Source organism: Rhinatrema bivittatum, chromosome 1, assembly GCF_901001135.1.
Source record: "Rhinatrema bivittatum chromosome 1, aRhiBiv1.1, whole genome shotgun sequence".
NCBI classification, from domain to species: domain Eukaryota; kingdom Metazoa; phylum Chordata; class Amphibia; order Gymnophiona; family Rhinatrematidae; genus Rhinatrema; species Rhinatrema bivittatum.
In genome coordinates this window covers 363,633,630-363,654,176 of record NC_042615.1, presented here as the reverse complement: position 1 = coordinate 363,654,176, position 20,547 = coordinate 363,633,630, and the positions used below count along the sequence as shown (strand labels likewise).

General features: G+C 43.7%; 1 protein-coding gene across 6 annotated transcripts in view; it reads right to left on the bottom strand.

The window, feature by feature from the left end:
* Window positions 1-20,547, bottom strand: part of CENPC (centromere protein C) — a 526,811-nt gene that overhangs the window by 283,784 nt on the left and 222,480 nt on the right. For 4 of the 6 annotated variants that reach the window (XR_003856588.1, XM_029600831.1, XM_029600842.1 and 1 more), the window contains exon 2: window positions 19,799-20,078. Coding sequence is in view for 5 of the 6 variants with exons in the window: in XM_029600831.1 (XP_029456691.1) it covers window positions 19,799-19,988 (190 nt within the window). In the remaining variant the exon portion in view is untranslated. Of the gene's footprint in view, window positions 1-19,798; window positions 20,079-20,547 lie in introns of those variants that run through there. The other 2 variants (XM_029600814.1, XM_029600824.1) reach the window with 1 other exon arrangement.

The following is a 20,547-nucleotide window of genomic DNA, read 5'->3' as shown; positions in this document are numbered from 1 at the left end:
ATCCTGTAGCTGCTTAAAGATATTCCTGGAGCATTGCATCATATAAAGTTGATAGGCCACAATATGTGAAATGAGAATGGAACCATGGAAGATCTGACGTCCTAAAACGTCAAGGAACTTCTGATCCTTCCCAGGAGGTGTGGAGGAATGTGGCCGCAGTCTTCTTGCATTTTTCTGGGCAGATTTGACTACCACATAGTGGTGAGACTACTGGGTCTTCTGGAACCCCGGTGCTGACTGCACTAAGTAAGTCGCATCAGTCTTTCAGTTCACCGGGGGAACCGTACCAGTCTGCTCCCAGGTGCGGTGGAGAAGCTCAAGGAGGACATCATGGACGGAAATGGACATAACCTCCTTAGGTGGATCAAGTGGAGGACTTCCACCATCTGATGCCTGGAGTCCTCCTCAGTCTAAAGTTTAAAGGGGATGGTCTCTGCCCTTCACTGTACCTTCTCCATTGCAACTGTATCTTTTGAGATGCAGCGACCAGAATTGTACACAGTATTCAAGGTGCGGTCTCACCATGGAGCGATATAGAGGCATTATGACATTTTCTGTTTTATTAACCATTCCCTTGCTAATAATTCCTAACATTGTTTGCTTTTTTGACTGCTGCAGCACACTGAGCTGATTTCAAAGTATTATCCACTATGATACCTAGATCTTTTTCCTGGGTGGTAGCTCCTAATATGGAACCTAACATCGTATAACTACAGCAAGGGTTATTTTTCCCTATATGCAACACCTTGCACTTGTCCACATTAAATTTCATCTGCCATTTGGATGCCCAATATTCCAGTCTCTCAAGGTCCTTCTGTGATTTAACTACTCTGAATAATTTTGCATCATCCGCAAATTTGATAACCTCACTCGTATTCTTTCCAGCCATTTAGAAATATATTGAAAAGAACCAGTCCAACTACAGATCCCTGAGGTACTCCATGGCGTTGGACTGAAGGAGGGAGCGTAATTCCTCCTCCAGAAGTGGAGAGTGGTCGGAGAGACTCCACCCCAGCTGAGGTGGAAAGTCTGCCGGTATTGAAAAGTCAAAGTTCTAGAAACTTTGACAAAAGTGTTCCGTGATTGGGCTCCATCCTGTGATGTCACCCATATGTGAGGACTACCAACCTGCTTGTCCTATGAGAATTTGTGATGCTGTTATTGAGATGCCACCATAATCAGAATATATTTTTTGTTTGGTGAGTTGTACAAGGAAATGCCTTAGTTCTGCTCTGCAGTCATTGTTAAGAAGCGAGAGATTCCTGTGGATGCAGAATATATGTTTATATTTAGTCCCATGATGGCCATGTGTTCAGTGTGTCACACATGTGAGCAACATCTCAAGTGTGTCCTTATAGAAAAAAGGTTGAGAACCACTGGTCTAGGTTGTGTCAGCTAAGATTTAATGCTAAAAGATGCAGAATAATGTATTTAGGATGCAAAACCCCAACAGAGGTACAGTACTGGAGGTGAAATTCTTCCAAGAACAAAAGGAAGAGTGGGAACAGGTTTCCATGCACAGGAGGTGGGCATCTTTCAATGGAAAGGATGCTCTAAAATGAGGGGTCATGGGAGGAGGGTGATAGGGGATAGGATTCAGGAGTAGTAATCTTAAGAAATTTTTCATTACAGAAAAGGTGGCGGATGCATGGAAAAACCTCCCAGAGGAGGTGGTAGATAAAACCAGTATCGGAATTAAAGAAAGCATGGGGTAAATACAGGGGATCTCTAAAAGAAAGTGAGGGAATTATAAAGTTAAATTAATTGGCAGATGGGCAGACTGGATGGACCATACGATCTTTTTCTGCCTTCATGTTTCTATATTTCTACTCATCCTCAGGGGCACTCTTCATTGATACCTTCTGTCAATCTGTTAGGGCCTTCTAGGGAATTCCCTGAAAATATTTGTGCTGCTGTGCTCAGCCTTTGCTATCCTGGGCTCCAACTGAGGAAATTGCAAAGTTCCTAAAACTGTACCCCTCACCTTATATAATCCTGTAGACCTTTCGCAAAAAAAAACAAAAAAAAACAACTCTCGAAAACAGTGCAGAGCCAGAAGTAATTATCCTTCACAGAGGAAACCTGCACTGCTGCCACAGCAGCCTAAGAAGAATGGTGGGACCCAAAACATATCCCTAAGGATCAAGGAATGGAGGAATAAACTCCCCAGCACTGCAGTAGCAATTGTGGCCACAATGAGACCGTGGAATCTGCAACGTGACCTTTAGGCCTAAGTAGTAGAGGGCACATTGAAGAGAAGTGTCTGAAGCTGAAAATGCCTTTTCCTCCTTCATCCTGGCCCATATCTTATCCTGGGATCCATTAGAATCCAGGGGTATTAAGAATCAGAGGCAAGTACTGCAACTGCACCCTGCCCATATAAAGGCTTGCCGGCTTTGGCAATTTCCTGCAAAATTGTTACCCAGAGTCAGGAAGAAGCATCCAATATGGAACGAGGTTCCACATCCACAGCAGCCACTGTGGATGTGGAAGCCAACACAAAATCCAAACACAAGCCTCTTTAGGCTCAGGTAACTGCAGTGGATTTAGGAAATGTCTCTCTCCGGGCTCAGAGCAGGACAACCAAACACCCTATTCACTGCTCTGCTGCAACAAAATAAATGCCAGAGCCCCTCTGAAATCTGGGCTCCAGCGGGAAAGTGTATTCTGAATGTGGTCTCAGCTGGTGACCACCCTGCATACACATCCTACAATGGCAGTCCTGCGCTTCACAGAAATATTAGCAATATCTACTACTTTCCTCAGACTAGATGCCGAACACAGTGTGGTTTTGTTCAGCATTCTGCTTGTGCTGCCACCATGCTCACCACTAAATTACAAGCAGTCCCAAATATTAATAAAGGGAAACCTCAGACAGCACCAAATCACTGACCAGCACATGCTGTTTTCACCTGCAAACCCAGTGAACAAAGAGCAACTGGCTGCAGAACCCCTACTGAAAAGCTGAGAAGACTTATCCACATCGTTCCATCCCCCTGGCAGCATTCAGAGACCATCTTCAGGGGCACTGCATTAAGACTGCACGATGGTCAGAGCACAGGATTTACATTTCCCCATGCCGCCATCACTCCCCCTTCAAGCACTGCCTGAGGTCCAAAATGCCCAAACCAGGTACATACACAGGATTCATCCAATGCCCAGAGATCAACCCTGCTCTCCAGTTGCCACAAGCCTCTGACTGCTGATTAGCCAGCATTTCCCTTTGGGTATTTTTTTATTTTCTTTAACACTTTATGCTGCAGTCAGAAATAGGTTCAAGACTTTAAAGAGGAAGCATATCCTGAGAGCTAGGAAGGCAGTAAGGGGCACAACAGTAGAACATTATCAGTCCTCCAGGAAATCCCTTGTGTCCTGGACTATACCACCTAAAGAGGAAACATAAAACTTTGGACCTGAATTGGCTCTGACTACTCAAGAAGAGTAGAGCAGAAGGTGGAGAGGGAGTGAGGGAGGAGAGAAAGGGAACCGCATACTCACACCGGTAGCCCTCTGGTCTCTGGCAGTGCTCTACTAGGGAGGGAGCCTGAAGCTGTCACCTCAGGAGATGTCAACCACACAGATATCCTCTTCAGTTTAGGGCCAGGATCAACTGAGGGAAAATTCATCTGTCACCACACCAGAATTCTCCTCTTCACCCAGCCAAACCAGGCCTTTGCTTCCAGCACAGGAAGCTTGCCTTACCATCTGCTGGAGATAGAGAATACTGGCAAGCTGCTGTCAGCACATAGGTGCATAAGGAGTGACATCAGCAAGCCTGTTCTCCATCTCCATCTGCTGTTTGCCATGCATAACCCATTTTTCCAGACTGATTGATTTAGATGAAGAGGACACATATTTCTTCGATGCAGGTTGCAATAGTTCTAGTGACTGCTGGTGCTTTTTATTCTACGCATGATGACTGCAAGAATTCAACCCAGCAGCTTCAGCTTGTGCAGATGGGGAGGGGGGGATTTAGATGAGTTGTTGCTCAGGCCTTTTCTCAGCAAAGCAGACAAGGCTGCAATGTGGGAAGAGAATCTGCTGTGATTCCTTAGAGATTTATGCAGCTCAATATAGTGTGTCATGGAGCGCTGTGAATGCAGTAACGTCTGTCCACAGGCATAACAATTTAGCTCATTATGCTCAGGGCCCTAGTAGATTTAGCAGAGTTCATAGCTGTCAACAATACACATTACCTTATCACAGGCTCCTTTCTTCTGTGACATCGAGGAGGAATAGCAGGGTGAATCTCTATTTTTTTTTTACAAAAAATAATACTATACTCAGACACCCCAAATGGAAATCCATACTGATCAATATTTCCAGCTAGGTCAAAAACACTTCTCTGGAAATTTTAAACAATTATAAACTTGAGAACAACGGATAAGATTTAAAGTCTCAAAGAAGAGTTAATGTGTGGTTAATCCAAGGAAGAGATCATTTGATTTAAATGGGTAAAGCTACAGACACCGGTTATAGGGCCACAACCTATTTATAAAGGCAAGCAGAAATGGAGGTCTGAAAAGCATATGAATGATGGAGGAATGGCAGACAGACAGCACATTTTTTGAAAACTATGCCTAGATGCTGGCCTGTGATATATGGATTTAGACATAGGAGCAAAAGCACAGTAGAAAAGGAAAAATTCTCAGTATGATCAAGATGAATGCTGGACTTTGCCCAACAAAAATAAATGGTCAGCTGGATTAGAAAGGGAGTGGGGTATAAAGGTGATCAAAAGATGGAGAGCATCAGGAGATACTGGGCTAGCTTGATATTTTCTACAGGATAGAAGTATTGTCTTCTGTATTAGTGAGATTGATTTTTCTCTGCTTGTAGACAGTTGCTTTGTTGCAGCTGTTGACAGGGTTAGGAAAATGGTAGAATGATCTTTTGAGATATACTTTCTTTTACTTTGTCTCCAAAAAGGTTATCTCCTGTACATAAAGGGGTAGATTTTAAAAGAAGCGCGATCAGCCTACTTTTGCTTGCGCATCAGACTCAAGCAAAAGTACGCTGGATTTTAGTAGATACGCGCGGAGCCGCGCGTATCCACTAAAATCCCTGGATCGGCGCGCGCAAGGCTATTGATTTTGTATAGCCGGCGCGCGCCGAGCCGCGCTGCCTAACCCGTTCCCTCCAAGGCCGCTCCGAAATCGGAGCGGCCTCGGAGGGAACTTTCCTTTGCCCTCCCCTCACCTTCCCCTCCCTTCCCCTACCTAACCCACCCGCCCGGCCCTGTCTAAACCCCCCCCTTACCTTTGTCGGGGGATTTACGCCTCCCGGAGGGAGACGTAAATCCCCGCGCGCCAGCGGGCCTCCTGCGCGCCGGGCCGCGACCTGGGGGCGGGTACGGAGGGCGCGGCCACGCCCCCGGACCGCCCCGGGCCGTAGCCACGCCTCCGTACCCGCCCCCAAAACGCTCCCGACACGCCCCCGAAACGCCGCAACGACCGGGCCCGCCCCCCGACACGCCCCCGACACGCCCCCCTCCGAAAACCCCGGGACGTACGCGAGTCCCGGGGTCTGCGCGCGCCGGTAGGCCTATGTAAAATAGGCTTACCGGCGCGCAGGGCCCTGCTCGCGTAAATCCAGGCGGATTTACGCGAGCAGGGCTCTTAAAATCCGCCCCATAGTGTTCACTAGTTTTTCGTGGACATAGAAAAATAGTGGGTAGACTCAGGAGTAATATAATTTTGTTTTTTTGTTTTTACAGAATGGGCAGTGGATTCATGGAACAGTCTCTTCATAAAGGTAGAAAAGACAAGGCCAGTATCTGAATTCAAGAAGGCATTACAGAGGATCTCCGAGGGAGTGGTAGAGATTGTAAAGCTGAACAGTTGATGTGGATGGGCAGACTAGATAGGCCATAATGATGTGTCATGTTTCTATGGACAGCCTCACAAATGCCTGAAGCTCAAAGCTATGTTAGCCTTCTAGATCCTATAACTAATCACAAAAGTCCTGGAGGAAGTATCATATGCATCATAAGCTGAAATGAGATGCTTTCCACATTCTTTCACATCTTGTAATCTTGGTATACAGCAATCCATACTGTCTGCAGGGAGGTGGCTGGTGATGTACTGCAGCTTTTGCAATGTACTATACAAATCTGAAACATATGCAGTTCATGAGCAGCTATTCTCAATGTTAACATAGTTGACTGAAAAATCTAAAAATGAATATGAATTAAAAAATGAACAGAATGCCCTTTGAAGAGACCTTTCACATTCCAATAGTTATTTTAAAATACAATTTGAACTCATTAAATCCAAATATTCTTAAAAAGTAAAAATGTAAGCTTTACCAAAGCAATCTGAACTGTGCTTCATTATATAGATTTGATAACATCTTAGTATATCTTCTCATCATAGTACACAGACTATGATGAGACTCAGATGACAGGTCTCAAAACCTTGTGCACAATCAATTTTTTTTTTTTTTTTAATTTACGTTTTTTATTAAGGTTTTAAGCAGTAACGTGCACAACTGTAAACAAGTTGTTTGAACACATAACAATACAGCACACAGCGCAAAATTGTAAATGTTCCCCATCCCCTACCCTCCCCTGGTAGTATAATACTAGAACAGATTCATGTATATCAATGTAGTCCACAATGTCACAAGATATAAGCCAGTAAAGAAAAACAATGCCTTCTTCAGTTTCATAGTTCTCCTATAGTTTAACGGATGCGCACAAGCCTATCAAGCATCACTCCTGTTTGAACATTGTATGGGCTGTCAGGCACAGGATCGATCCCCTGTACCGCCTCCACGAAAATACATCAGGAAGATCACAAGTGGGCAACATGATCCATGAAGGGTTTCCAGATCTTCAAAAAAGAAGTCATTCTTTTGTGTTTGGTTGCTGTTAAGGGAGCCAACTTATGGTATTGATGTAGTATGTCAATAATGTCCTGGAGTCTCGGGATCTGATGCGACTTCCACCAAAGAGCTATCTGACTATGTGCAGCAATAAACACTTAAACCACAACAACGGTTTTGTATGCATTAACAGTATCAGGGAATATTTGCAATAATGCTGTATAAACAGAGGGTACCAGTAAAACTCCCAAAAGGGTAGTTAGCCATTTAAACACCTCAACACATAGCTTCTTAATTAGGGAACATTCCCACCAAATATGCAAAAACGGACCCCGTTCCCACATGCCCGCCAGCAGGAGTCCGACACTGAAGGAGAAAATCGGTGAAGCCTATCCGGAGTAAGGTACCACCTATATATTATCTTATAGCAGTTTTCCTGCATATGGGCAGATATAGAACACCTCCTAGCATTATTAAAAACCTCTCCCCAGGCCTTCGTCCCCAGTTGTCTGGCCAAATCAGAATCCCACCTGGAGATAACCTTACATGGCTCAGACAAGATAGGAAAGAATAATTGATATATTTTAGATATCGAGCCTTTGAGCTTATCACTACGTAAACAGTAGGTCTCCAGTAACAACCGTCCCAAACGTAAGAATCCGGCCCTCTGCAGGCCTGTACATAGTGGGTCACTTGTGCATATGCCAAAAAATCACTGTGGTCAAGTTGAAATTGTGCGAAAAACCTGTCCCTGGGAATGATAGCGCCCTGGGATAATATATGGCCAATGGTGGTGATCCCCATCTCCCGCCAACGCTGTAGACATTGAGTTTGATATCCAGTAGGTAAGCAAACGTTATGTAGTAGGAATGTTTGGTAAAAAAAAAGTTATGCTCCCCAACGAGGCGGCAACTATTGTTAGCCCACACGCGCATGGTAACTGCCAGTGACCAGGGAATGGCCTGTATTGGTCTCCAGGTAGCACGAGGCTGCCATGGGATTGCTGACAGTGCCATAGGTCCCACAATCTGCTGTTCTACGAGTGCCCACTGCTTAGGGGCTACCCTACGGTGTATATCTAAGACTGCTCGCAATTGCGATGCTGCATAATAGCCTAATAGATTAGGGACTCCTAAGCTCCCCTGTGATTTTGGTAAGTATAATACTTGTCTCGCCAACCGAGGCGGGCGTCGCCTCCAGATGAAGTCGAAGATTTTTTTCTGCCAGTTGTGCAGAATCGGCGAGGGTATATATACTGGTAATGATGAAAAAAGATAAAGCAGCTTTGGTAAGATAGTCATCTTAGTGATGGCAATCCGTCCTAACCTAAAGCTTCTCTTGTTCCATCTACTCATATCCAGAGTGAGTTTATCAATGAGGGGTAGATAATTTAGGGAGCAGAGGTCCAGCAGCTTAGCAGATAGTTGTACTCCCAGGTATTTAATATGAGATTTAGCCCACTTAATTGGATACGTTCTTTTAACGTCTGTACTTGAGTGGGATTCAGATTAACATTAAGTAACTCCGATATCTCAAAGTTCACCTTGAGACCTGCAATCTTACTGAATTTATTTAATTCCCTCATCATTCCCTGCAGCGATCGTGCTGGATCCGTTAAGGTTAAGAGGACATCATCAGCGAATAATGATAATGTTTAATGAGTCCCTCCCAAATTGACCCCCTGAATATCAGGTGATGTTCTGATTTTGGTAGTCAGAGGTTCAAGATAAAGAGCAAAAAGCAGAGGCGACAGAGGGCACCCCTGTCTGGTGCCGTGTCCAATGTCAAATGCCGGGCCATAACCATTATTTACCTTAACCCTCGCTTTGGGATGATCATATAGTTTTTGTATCCATTTAATAAAGTAGGGTCCATATGCCAATTTTTGCAAAGTAAGAAATAAGAATGGCCAGTGAACTAAATCACTTTTTCAGCGTCAATAGATAGTAACACCGCCGGCTCCTGTTCCTTGCGGACCCACCATATTAGGTCGAGCACCTTGCGAATATTATCGGCCGCCATACGCTATGGCACGAAGCCAACTTGATTGGAGTGAACTAGACCAGGTAGATATTTATTAAGTCGTAAAGCTAAAAGCCTGGCCAAGATTTTGAGATCGACGTTAATGAGAGAGATCGATCTGAAAGAACTACATAATGTAGGATCCCTCCCAGGCTTGGCAAGCACTGTAATACCAGCCACATTTGCCTGCGAGCCAATAATTCCATCCTCCCGGAGGCCATTTTAAAATTGAGCCAGCGGTTCCACCACTCTAGTAGCACATTTTTTTATAATAGCCCCCGAAGAACCCATCAAGGCCAGGTGATTTACCCAGCTTGAGAGATTTGATAACAGATACTACCTCCTCTGCTGTGATAGGGGCCTGCAAAGATTGTTGTTGTTCTGGAGTTAGGGAAGGTAAGTCAAGATCATTCAGGTAGTCTACAATGTCAGCCTGTTGAATATTCATCTGAGCACTATATAGTGTGCGATAGAAATCGGAGAAGATATCCCTAATTTCCAAGGACTTTGTAAAAATGTGCCCTTTGTCTTTGATTTTAGAAATGTTATTTTGGGATATTTTAGTTCTCAACTGTCATACCAAGAGGCAGCCTGCCTTATCTCCCCCCTTGTAATATACCTGCTTAGTGATATCCAGTGCATGTAATACTTGATTATTATGCAGCTGATATAGAGTAGATTTCAGCGCTAATAACTTTTGATAACAACGATGAGATCGAGTTCTCATATGTTCCCTGGTCAGTCGAGTGATCTGAGACAGAATATCCTCTCTGGCTTGCAACAGTTTACGCTTGCACATCGCTGCCCTAGAGATCAAAAGCCCTCGTGCTACCGCCTATGAGCACTCCCAAAGGGTGCCAGAAGTAACCGTAGGGTGTTGATTTAAAGTAAAATATTCCTGGAGTTGTAAATCCAAGTCCTTGACAAAGCGGGCGTCTTACATTAAGGGACTCATTCAGTTTCCAAAATCTGTCTCCCGCATCCCTATTACCCATATCTACTCCAACCATATAGGAGCATGATCAGACCACACGATGGTCTCTATGTCAGCTGCACGTACCTGATTACTCAGTAAGTTATCTATCAGGAAATAATCAATGCGGGAATAGCTTTTATGAGGTGAAGAATAAAAAGTGTATGAGCGAGATTTTGGGAAACGATTCCGCCAGACGTCCATGAGACGTCAGTCATCCATAAGCCCCTTTAGGTGGCTCCTAGCTCTGGGAGAAATGGACATTGATGCTGTGGAGTTATCCAGCTCCCGGCAAAGCGTGACATTAAAGTCTCCGCCTAGAATTATGGAGCCCTCTGTGTGTTTTAGTAAAAGGTCTTGGATCACCTTCCAGAAGGCTTCCTGTTTCCCTGTTGGGAACCACAATTTTTAATCAATCAATAAAACATTTTAGCAGCCAGTCACAGTAACAGTACTGCATCATAGTAGGTGGAAGAAAGCAGAGTTACTTACCTGCAACAGGTGTTCTCCTAGGACAGCAGGATGTTAGTCCTGACACATGGGTGACATCATCAGATGGAGCCCGGCATGGAAAACTCTCCCTGTTCATTGTAACTTTCATTCTTATTATTTATGGTTTTCCCCTGGTTTTGATGTAAACCGGTTCGATAAGACATGGTCTTGAGCATCGGTATATTAAAAAGAATTTAAATAAATAAAATAAATGTCAAAATTTCTAGAACTTTGACTAGGTACACTGAGCATGCCCAATATGCCCTATACGGGGGGGGGGGGGGGGGGTGTCTTTTCAGTCTTGTAAAAATCTTAACACAAAAAGTTGGAGAAACCCAACTCTCCTAGGTATTTATTTAAAAATGTTTATATACAGCCTTTACAAGTGAATTGATCAAAATGGTTTACAAAAATGTATAAAATAAAATATGAGTGTAAATAATATAAAAACCAAAAATAGAAGAAAAATTACAAAAAAAATTGATTAATATAAACAACTCATTGGAATTGTTCATTTATTGGAATTTTATATGCCATCTGAAAGATGTTTTCAGGGATTTTTTAAACTGCTTTCTGTTGGATATTTGAAGGAGTTGGGTATGGAGTTCCAAAGAAAAGGACCTGCAACGGAGAAGGTAGTGGGCAGGTTTCATGAGGACTAACATCCTGCTGTCCTACGAGAAAACCTGTTACAGGGAAGCAACCCTGCTTTCTCCTAGGACAAGAAGTTTGGTAGTCCTCACACATGGTGAATTCCTAGCTACAGGCTGCTCCCCAACACAAAAGGGGACTAACAAGCACTATTCAGGTGCCAATCAGCACAACAACCACAGTGCTGTTGGTAAGAGGGGGAGACAGTCTGAACCCAAACAATGAACCCTAGGCAGGGAGAATGGGGTTCTACACCTCAAAAAAATTACAAAGGACAGACTGGCCGAACTTACTGTCATGCTGGCCATCCCTATCCAGACAAATATACAGTTCAAAATTTTGACTATTGTTCACTCTCTTATTCATAACTCTAACTCTACTACCCTCTGTTCTCTTCTTCATATATATAAACCATCCAGACACTTAAGATCAACGAACAAAAATCTTGTAGACATACCATCACCTAGACTAGCACACCTTGATATCACCAGGAAAAGAGCTTTCTCTATATCAGGTCCAACTCTTTGGAATACTCTAACAGATTCATTAAGATCTATTTCAAACTCAAAACAATTCAAAAAATCTCTAAAAACACATTTCTTTCAAATCGCATTTAAAGACACACCCTCTAATAATCAAACAATTACCCATATGGCACATTGCTTCTTTTCATGATGAATCACTATTTATAATTATTGTTTATTTTTCTCCTCAATTTTTTACTTTATATATTTTTTTTAATTTTTAATATTGTTTTTTATTTATTTTATACTTATATTTCTATGTTGTTTTTTTTCAATGATATTGTACACCGTTTTGACTAAACTCTGTTTGTAAAGGCGGTGTATAAACATTTTAAATAAACAAACAAACAAATAAATAAATAAATAAATAGATGAGATGTGAATGTGTAGAGAGAACTCCATGTCACAGCCTTGCAGATCTCCTCCACAGAAACTGCTTGCAAGTGGGCCAGCAACGCTGCCCTGGCTCTGACAGAATGAGCACTGCCATGATCCCCAAGATGCAGTCCCATCTGGACATAACAGAAGGAAAGGCAGTCTTGCTAGCCAACTGGATAGTGTATGTTTGGCAACGGCAACCCCCAATCTATTCCAGTCAAAAGAAATGAGGACTGTCTATGGACTTCTTCCACTCCAGGTAGAAATGTTAAAGCTCTGTTGCAATCCAAACTGTACAGTGCTCGTTCACCTTGGTGCAAATGAGGCCTGGGGAAAAAAGTTGGTAAGACTTATTAGGAAGATGGAAATCAGTCACCACCTTAGGAAGGAACTTATGGTGCATACACAAGACCACCCTGTTATGATAAAACTTGGTATAAGGTGGATAAGTCACTAAAGCCTGGAGCTCACTGACCCTGCGTGCTGAAGTGACCGCCACCAAAAATATGACCTTCCAGGTCAGGTACTTCAGGTCACAGGAGCACGGCAGCTTAAAGGGAGCATTCATCAGCTGAACTAGTACCACAAGGTCCTAAGACAAAGCGGGAGACCTTAGGAAAGGATTCAACTGAAGCAGGCCCCGCATGAAGAGTACAACTATAGGCAGTACAGAAATGGGCGTACCATCTACGCCTTGGTGATATGTGCCCATTACACTTAGATGAACTCTAACAGAGTGAGTTTTCAAGTCAGCCTCTAGTAGGTGTAGAAGGTAATCAAGTAGTTTTTGTGTGGGCAGGAAAATGGATCTAGGGCTTTCTGCTCACACCACACGGAAAACCTACTCCAGTTCAGTCCATAGGACTTTCTAGGGGAAGGCTTTCCAGAAGCCATTAAGATCCGAGACATCTTCAGAAACATCAAATGGCTGCAGAATCAGCCTCTCAACATCCAGGCTGTCAGCAACAAGGCCTGGAGGTTGGGAGGCCGTAGCCTGCCCTGATCTTGTGAGATGAGATCTCGAGAAGTCCCCAGACTGATCCGTCTCAGGAAGGACAGCTCCTGAAGGAGCGGAAACCAGATCTGTCTTGGCCAGAGGGTCTATGAGGATCATAGTCACTCGGTCCTCGCAAAGCGTCAGGAGAGAAGACACCGAAGGAATCTGAGGATACGCGTACAGAAGACCTTTACCCCAATGGCAAGCAAAAGTGTCCCTACGTACAAGTCCACATCTGGGATTCCCCAAAGACAGAAGATCTGATTTGCCGCCACCTGATCCAACGACTACTCGTAGGGTCTGAAATCCCGACTGTCTGCTATCACCTTCTCCATTCTACCCAGATACATAGCCTTGAGTACCATCCCATGGGACAGAACCCAGGACCAGATCTGGAATGCTTCCTGACCCAGGAGATACGATCCTGTACATCCCTGTTTGTTCCTCAAAAATGACGGACCAACAAAGCAGGAGGGTAGGCTATCTAAGAAAGCCGTTGAGGCAACAATGTAGATTAGACGCCAAAGGATAGTCTAAGTATGAGCTTTATTTGAATGGAGACATAAATTTTGTACATGTGCCCAACTCAGGCCGAGTTTCGCCCCGCATGGGGCTGCCTCAGGGGCTAAAAGTAACAAACAAACAAAATTAACAATACAGGACAAACAAATAAAAGTAAAAAATTAATCATTTAAAATAAAAATTGCTTTAAAACAAGGTAACACATAAAAATAAATCAAAAACACTTATACTGGAATGAAAACATCAATGAGACAGAATAAATTAGAGGACAAAAGATACAGTGGCATATCATGGTTTTACCTGATATGCCACTGTATACAATATACATAATATATATGAGTGAACACTCTTAGAATTAGTGCACAGAATATCCGGTAGTCTGGAGGTCTGCAAATAATACATACAGTGAGGAAAAAAGGATAAAAAAAAGTCATTGAACACAAACCTATGTAAAAAATAAAAAATTTAAAATCAATGACTGATCAAGAAAATATGTATTCATTAAAAATGAAAAAATAATAAAATAAAAATTAAACAAAAAAATTGTATAATGGAAATATTTTTAAAAACATGGGACTCTCTCGTCTATCTTGTATGTAAAAATAATAGAAAACATTTATAATTTGGCGGCAAAGATCTGTTATCTAAGTTTACAACGGAGCACGGGATTAAAAAGTTCCCTTCTAAAGGACAACATAGAAAATAAAATAAATAATATTAAGAGTTATTTTTTAAAAAAATAGATAGACCTGCTCAAAGGAACACAAGTGCTCCCGCTCTAATTTATGCTGAGGTTGCACAAATGCCAAGGAGTTATTACCCTATTATTAAAAAGAGCGGGACCACTTGCAATCTCTCTCAGAGTAGGTCCATTTATTTTTAGATTTTTCATGGTCACAAGCCATTACTCGGGTGTCACAGTTTTTTTTTTCATTTAATTGATGTTTTTGTCCCGTTTTAACATTTTATTTAATGCACAATATGTACATTTGTGGAGTCGCTCTAGATTTTACATATGGTAATGAGGTTGGCACTGTATTCCTTTTCTTTGGTGTTCCCTTTTGTGCCCCGATTTTGTCATTTCTAGCGCTAAGTGTGCCAGCTTTTTCTCACATGGCAAGATAGAGATTCATTAGTAGCCTTGACAATATTGTTACTAAGTAATAATGAGTGTTTTTTTTATGTTAATTATTCTTTCATAACTCCTTGGCATTGGTTACAACCTCAGCATAAATTAGAGCAGGAGCACTGGTGTTCCTTTGAGCAGGTCTGTCTATTTCTTTTTTAAAAATAACTTTTAATATTATTTATTTTAATTTCTATGTTGTCCTTTAGAAGGGAACTTTTTAATCCCCTGCTCCATTGTAAACTTAGACAACAGATCTTTGCCGCCAAATTATAAATGTTTTCTATTATTTTTACATACAAGATAGACGAGAGAGTCCCATATTTTTAAAATTATTTCCATATACAATTTTTTAATTTTTATTTTATTATTTTTTTCCATTTTTAATGAATACATATTTTCTTGATCAGTCATATTGATTTTAAATTTTAAATTTATTTTTTACATAGGTTTGTGTTCAATGACATTTTCATCCTTTTTTCCCTCACTGTATGTATTATTTGCAGACCTCCAGACTACCAGATATTCTGTGCACTAATTCTAAGAGTGTTCACTCATATATTGTGATCATCTATACACAGGTAAAACCATATGATGCCACTGTATCTTTTGTCCTCTAATTTATTCTGTCTCATTGATGTTTTCATTCCAGTATAAGTGTTTTTGATTTCTTTTTATGTGTTACCTTGTTTTAAAGCAATTTTTATTTTAAATGATTGATTTTTTACTTTTATTTGTATGCCCTGTATTGTTCATTTTGTTTGTTTGTTACTTTTAGCCCCTGAGGCAGCCCCATGCGGGGCGAAACTCGGCCTGAGTTGGGCACATGTACAAAATTTATGTCTCCATTCAAATAAAGCTCATACTTGGACTATCCTTTGGCATCTAATCTACACTGTTGCCTCAACCCTGCTTGTTGACATAACACATTGTTCCTTGGTTGTCCATTTGCATCTGGACAATTTTGTTGGACTGCCAATCTCTGAAAGCCCACAGAGCATACCTGATCGCAGAAGGATCCAAGAAGTTGATCTGACACCATGCTTCCTGAGTGGATCATAAGCTCTGGGTGCAGAGTCCCTCCAAATGAGCTCCCTACCCCAAGGTGGACGCATCCATGGTTAGAACAATTTGTGTAGGGGGAGTTTGGAAAGATATTCCCTGTTACAAATTTGACAGATTCTGTCACCAGTTCAGAGAGTCCAGGAGAGACAGAAAAATTCAGATACAGACCTGGAATTTCTGAGTGGCCTAGCGCCACTGCAACCTCAGGGTCCATTGGGCTCTGCACATGTGTAAGCGAGCCAAGGGAGTAAGTCAGTCGCAGCCATGTAGCCCAATAGCCTCAACATGTGCCAAGCTGACACCTGCTGGCTCTGTTGAATCACCGCTGCTATGAACACCAAGGTGACCACCCTGGAGTGCAGCAGGAAGGCTTTTGCCTGAGCCGTGTCTAGCAGGACTCCAATGAAATGCAAATTGAGATAACTAGCTGAGATGGGGCTTTGGGAAGTTGATGACGAACCCTAGGAACTCCAACACCTGGATGGTCAAGCGCATGAACCAATTTGCTCCTGTCTGAGAGGCACTCTTGACCAGCCAGTTGTCCAAGTAAGGGAAAACCTGCAATCCCAGCCTGCGGAGGTGCACCCCCCATCATGGTCAGGCATTTTGTAACGACAAAGTGGGTCAACACTAGACCAATCAGCACCACTCTGTACTGGAAGTGCTCTTCTCCCACTTCTTGTGACTTGGGAAGATCGATGTGAGGATACACATCCTTTAATTCGAGGGAGCAGTCAGTCTCTTTTTTGCAGGAGGAGAATCAAGGTGCCCAGGGAAACCATCCAGAACTTTTCTTTGAGAAACTTGGTCAAGGCCTTCAGGTCTAGGATGGGATGGAATCAGGAAGTACCGGGAGTAGAATCCCTGTCCTCTTTGCCTTGGTGGGACAGGTTCAACCGCTCTGGCCATTAAGAGGGCAGAGAGCTCCTTTAACAGTACCTCCTAATGCACCATAGGCCCCCAAAATGGGCATGGAGGAGAATTTGGTGGTACACCCAATAGGTTCAACTGATACCCTTGATGGACGATGGACAGAACCCACTGGTCCTAGGTTATACTGGGCCACCAATTTGCTAAGAACCGTAGCTGGCTGACTCATGCTCCCTATGATCCTGTCAAAATCCTTTCCCAGGATTTGGCTGGGGTGCTGGCTGGGACTTGGGAGCTCGCTGCTGCCTGGGACAGCCATGAGAGCTCACCCTCTGAACAAGAGGAGCCAGAGGATAGTACTTCCTCTGGTAGTAAAAAGACCTCCTCTGACCCTGCTTCGTAGACCTCCTGGCTGAGGAGGGCAGGTCTCAAGTCCTGGTGGAGTTGCACTGGAGGGTCTCAAGGTATTCCCACATTTGGGCCACCGCGTCTCACCTTCTCTCCTGTGCACAGCAGGTCAAAGAGTCTTTCCTATACCTCCGGTTGGAGATCTGAGACCCACAGCCATGCCATTCTGCAGGCGCCAATTCCTGCTAGAGAGTCTCACTGTCGTATCAAAAACCTTGTTAAGTTGAATGAACCTCGTATTTTCCACATTCCAGGCCCTGATGCACCAGCAATAAAATGTCTTGCTGCTGTTGAGGCAGCTGCTCAGCCACCTCCTGCACCTGCTTCCAGAGGTTGCACGAGTATTGGCTCATGTAGATCTGGTAGGAGGCAATGCAGGCAATAAGCATGGCCCCCTGGAATATCTTCCTCCCATGAGCGCCCATCGCTCTATGATCCTTCCCGAGGGGCTCTGAGGCATGGGTCTGAAAACGCTTGGCCCTCTTCAGAGCTAATTAGACCACAACCGACTGGTGTGACAGCTGACACTTTTCAAATCCAGTAGCTGTTGGATGAGGTAAACCCCATCTGCCTTCCTGTTTACGTAAGGTGCTGTAAGGGGGTGCTCCCAGATCCTCAGGAGCAACTCTAAGACACAGTGCACTGGGACGAACACGATTTCTTTAGGAGCCTCCACGAACTGGAGAATTTCCAGCATCTTGTGCCTGGCATCCTCCTCCATCATTAACTGGAAAAGGGATGGCCTCAGCCATCGCCTGCACAAAACCTGAAGTGGTCAGGTCCTCGGGTAGAGAACTCCTTCGTTTCTCTGCAGCAGACTGTTCTGAGGGGAGTTCTTACTAGTCCTCGAAGGAGGATTCTGCAGTGTCATCCTCTCAGGGGCCTCATCCTCACTGTAATTCACAGGGGATGGGGCCCTAAGTGCCTGGTCTTCATCTAGAGGTTTCAGCACTGGCAAAGCGGGATGGAGGCTGCAGGCCTCTGTGCCCCTGCTGGCCTCGAAGGAACTTCCTCTTCAGAGGAGCCAGCAATAAGCACTGGATCAGTTGGAGGAAGCATTGGTGCCCCACTGGGCATCAATGGCCTCCTGGGAATTGGCACCAACTGGGTCGGTAACACAACAATGAGCACATTGAGCAGTTCCAACAGGGAAAGCATGGGTATTGGCACAGTCAGTGCTACTGGTTCGATGCCCCGCAGGGCCTGCTCAACTGCCAGCTAGACTCTGCACTCCAACTCCTCTTAGAAAGTTGCCGATGCCAAAACCACCTGTAAGGCAGGAGGGGTGGCCAGATCTTCCTGTGTTTCCCAAAATGGATTGGCAACTAATGCCAGGACCAGTGGAGATAGTCACGGATCCCTGGCATCAATGGAGGATGGGCACTCCTCGCTGCAGGGTCGCTTCGGGGGCATCACGGCATGCGCCAGCACCGTCAGCCTGGCACCATGCATGAAGGGGACAGATGCAGATGCTTCCTCAGCTTCCCTCAGTGCTCAGCCTAGTCTTTCCCCAGTGCGGATTTCGACAGCGATGATACCGATGTCCTCGACCTGGAAGAGACCGACATGATCTGGAGCCTGGCTCCCCTATCCGCCAGTGGCATCGACGGGAATGATGGCCTGGCCAATGTAAGGGCTCTGTGTCCATCGGTGCGGCTCCAAGGTCCTTTGGTGCCGATGGCTTGGAATTCCTCAACCCAAAGAGCTTCTCCATCTTGTCAAGAGGAGCACAACACCCATCCGGGGTCATCCAGTCACACAAAGCAACACCAGACATCATGCGATGCCCCAGGCAGAAAATACACACATTGTGTGGGTACGAAATGAACATAGTCGTCGAGCACTGGGAGCATCGATGGAAACCAGACAAGGCCATGTTGAAAAGAAAAGAGGGAAAACAGGCGAGGATGGAAGGCAACTGATGACAGCAGGCACCGAAGCACCGCTGCCCCAGGGGGAACGTAGGCGAAATTAAATTTAACAAACCATCAAAAAACCTGACAGAGGCTAGAAGGAACCGGCGAGGGATCTGCGTTGAAAACAAAAAGTGGAAAAAAAAATGAAAATTATCTATGGAAAGGTTTTCCAAGGCAATTTCCCCAAAGAAAAGCCACAAGCTCACTTCATCGCGAGGCAACAGCACCGCGGGGAAAAAAAAAGGACACCAAAGAAGGACCCTATGTGCACACAGGGCATGTTGGGCATGCTCAGTGTGCCTAGTCAAAGTTCTAGAAACTTTGACATAAGTTTCCATGCCAGGCTCCATCTGATGACACCCATGTGTGAGGACTACCATCCTGTTTGTCCTGGGAGAATGGAGTTCAATTACCAGAGATCATTTAGTCTCCCTATGCAAGCAAAAGCTTAGGACACTGTTGAGTCAGCCGTCTGTGTGTATCTGGGAATGGATCTACATCCTAACCCCTGCCCCATGGCACAATCCCGTCTGGCCAACAGAAGTCTTTACATAGCTTTCCATCAGCAGCTGCTTCTTCCTCTTGGCAGTTTTAACAAAGTATGAACTACTAATCCTACATAATTGACATTTCAGATCAAAGCTGGTACAGAAGGCGGCAGCTACAGGAAACAAATAATATTCTCAAACTCCTCCTGCCAAATGGAAGGGGATTGTGCCAGGGTGGAAGAGAGACAATGCTTGTGCTTGGGTGAGTGAGGCCTCACACCTCCTCAGACAAGGCTTCCTAAATCTGTCCTGAGGACTCAGCGTGTCAGGTTTTCAGGATATCCACAATGAATATGGATGAGATATATTTGCATATACTGAGTCTCCATCATATACAAATTTATCTCACGTATATTCATTGTGGATATCCTGAAAACCCAATTGGCTGTGGAGTCCAAGACAGATTTGGGAAGTCCTCACCTAGGGTCATTGATTGTGATTAAATTAAAAAATAAAAATAAAAATAAAACCAAACACTTACTTGAAAATTTCTTCAAAGACTGTTTTGGCAGGTGGTGAGAATACACAGGCAGTGAAATGTCTGCACTTCTCTCACTGGGAGAAACCACCCCACCACGAAGACGGTGGTTTCGACCTCCGATTTCTCTGAGATATGTAATCAGATCTTTCTTGCTATTATATTCTGGCTTATTCTCTATAGAAGAAATCATCTTTATTATGTTTCTATCTTCTTAGAACTAATGCTCCTCAAGTTTCTCTTTGGAGTTACTGGATCCACATCTTTTTCCTTCTTTTTTTTCCTGAAATAGAAATGGTTTTAACAATATCAAAATGTATGAAAAGCATAATTGCTTGCATGTAATTATTATTTCCAATTGTTGCATCATATCTGAAAGGAAATTCCATAGAAAGATTACAGTAGATAAAGAATAAAAGCCTATCTGGCCTTCCCATTTTCTTTTCCTGTTGAAAAAGATCACATTTGTTCTCAGATGTAACCTTTATTGCCTCACACATTTCTTCTTTGGTTTCTTATACAATTTGCCTCCATCCCTTCCATTCTGAGGCGGATATGTATCCATCACCCCCTTCTATAAAAAAATATTTCCATTTGCTACTCCTAAACCCACTCCCCTTTTAACTTTGTACGATGACCTTCCTATGCATTTATATCTGAAATATTTACATATCATTAACACCATCACCTTTTTCTATCTAGGATATAAATATTTTCTTGAAGTTTCACTTTCATATGGCTTATGACTTACT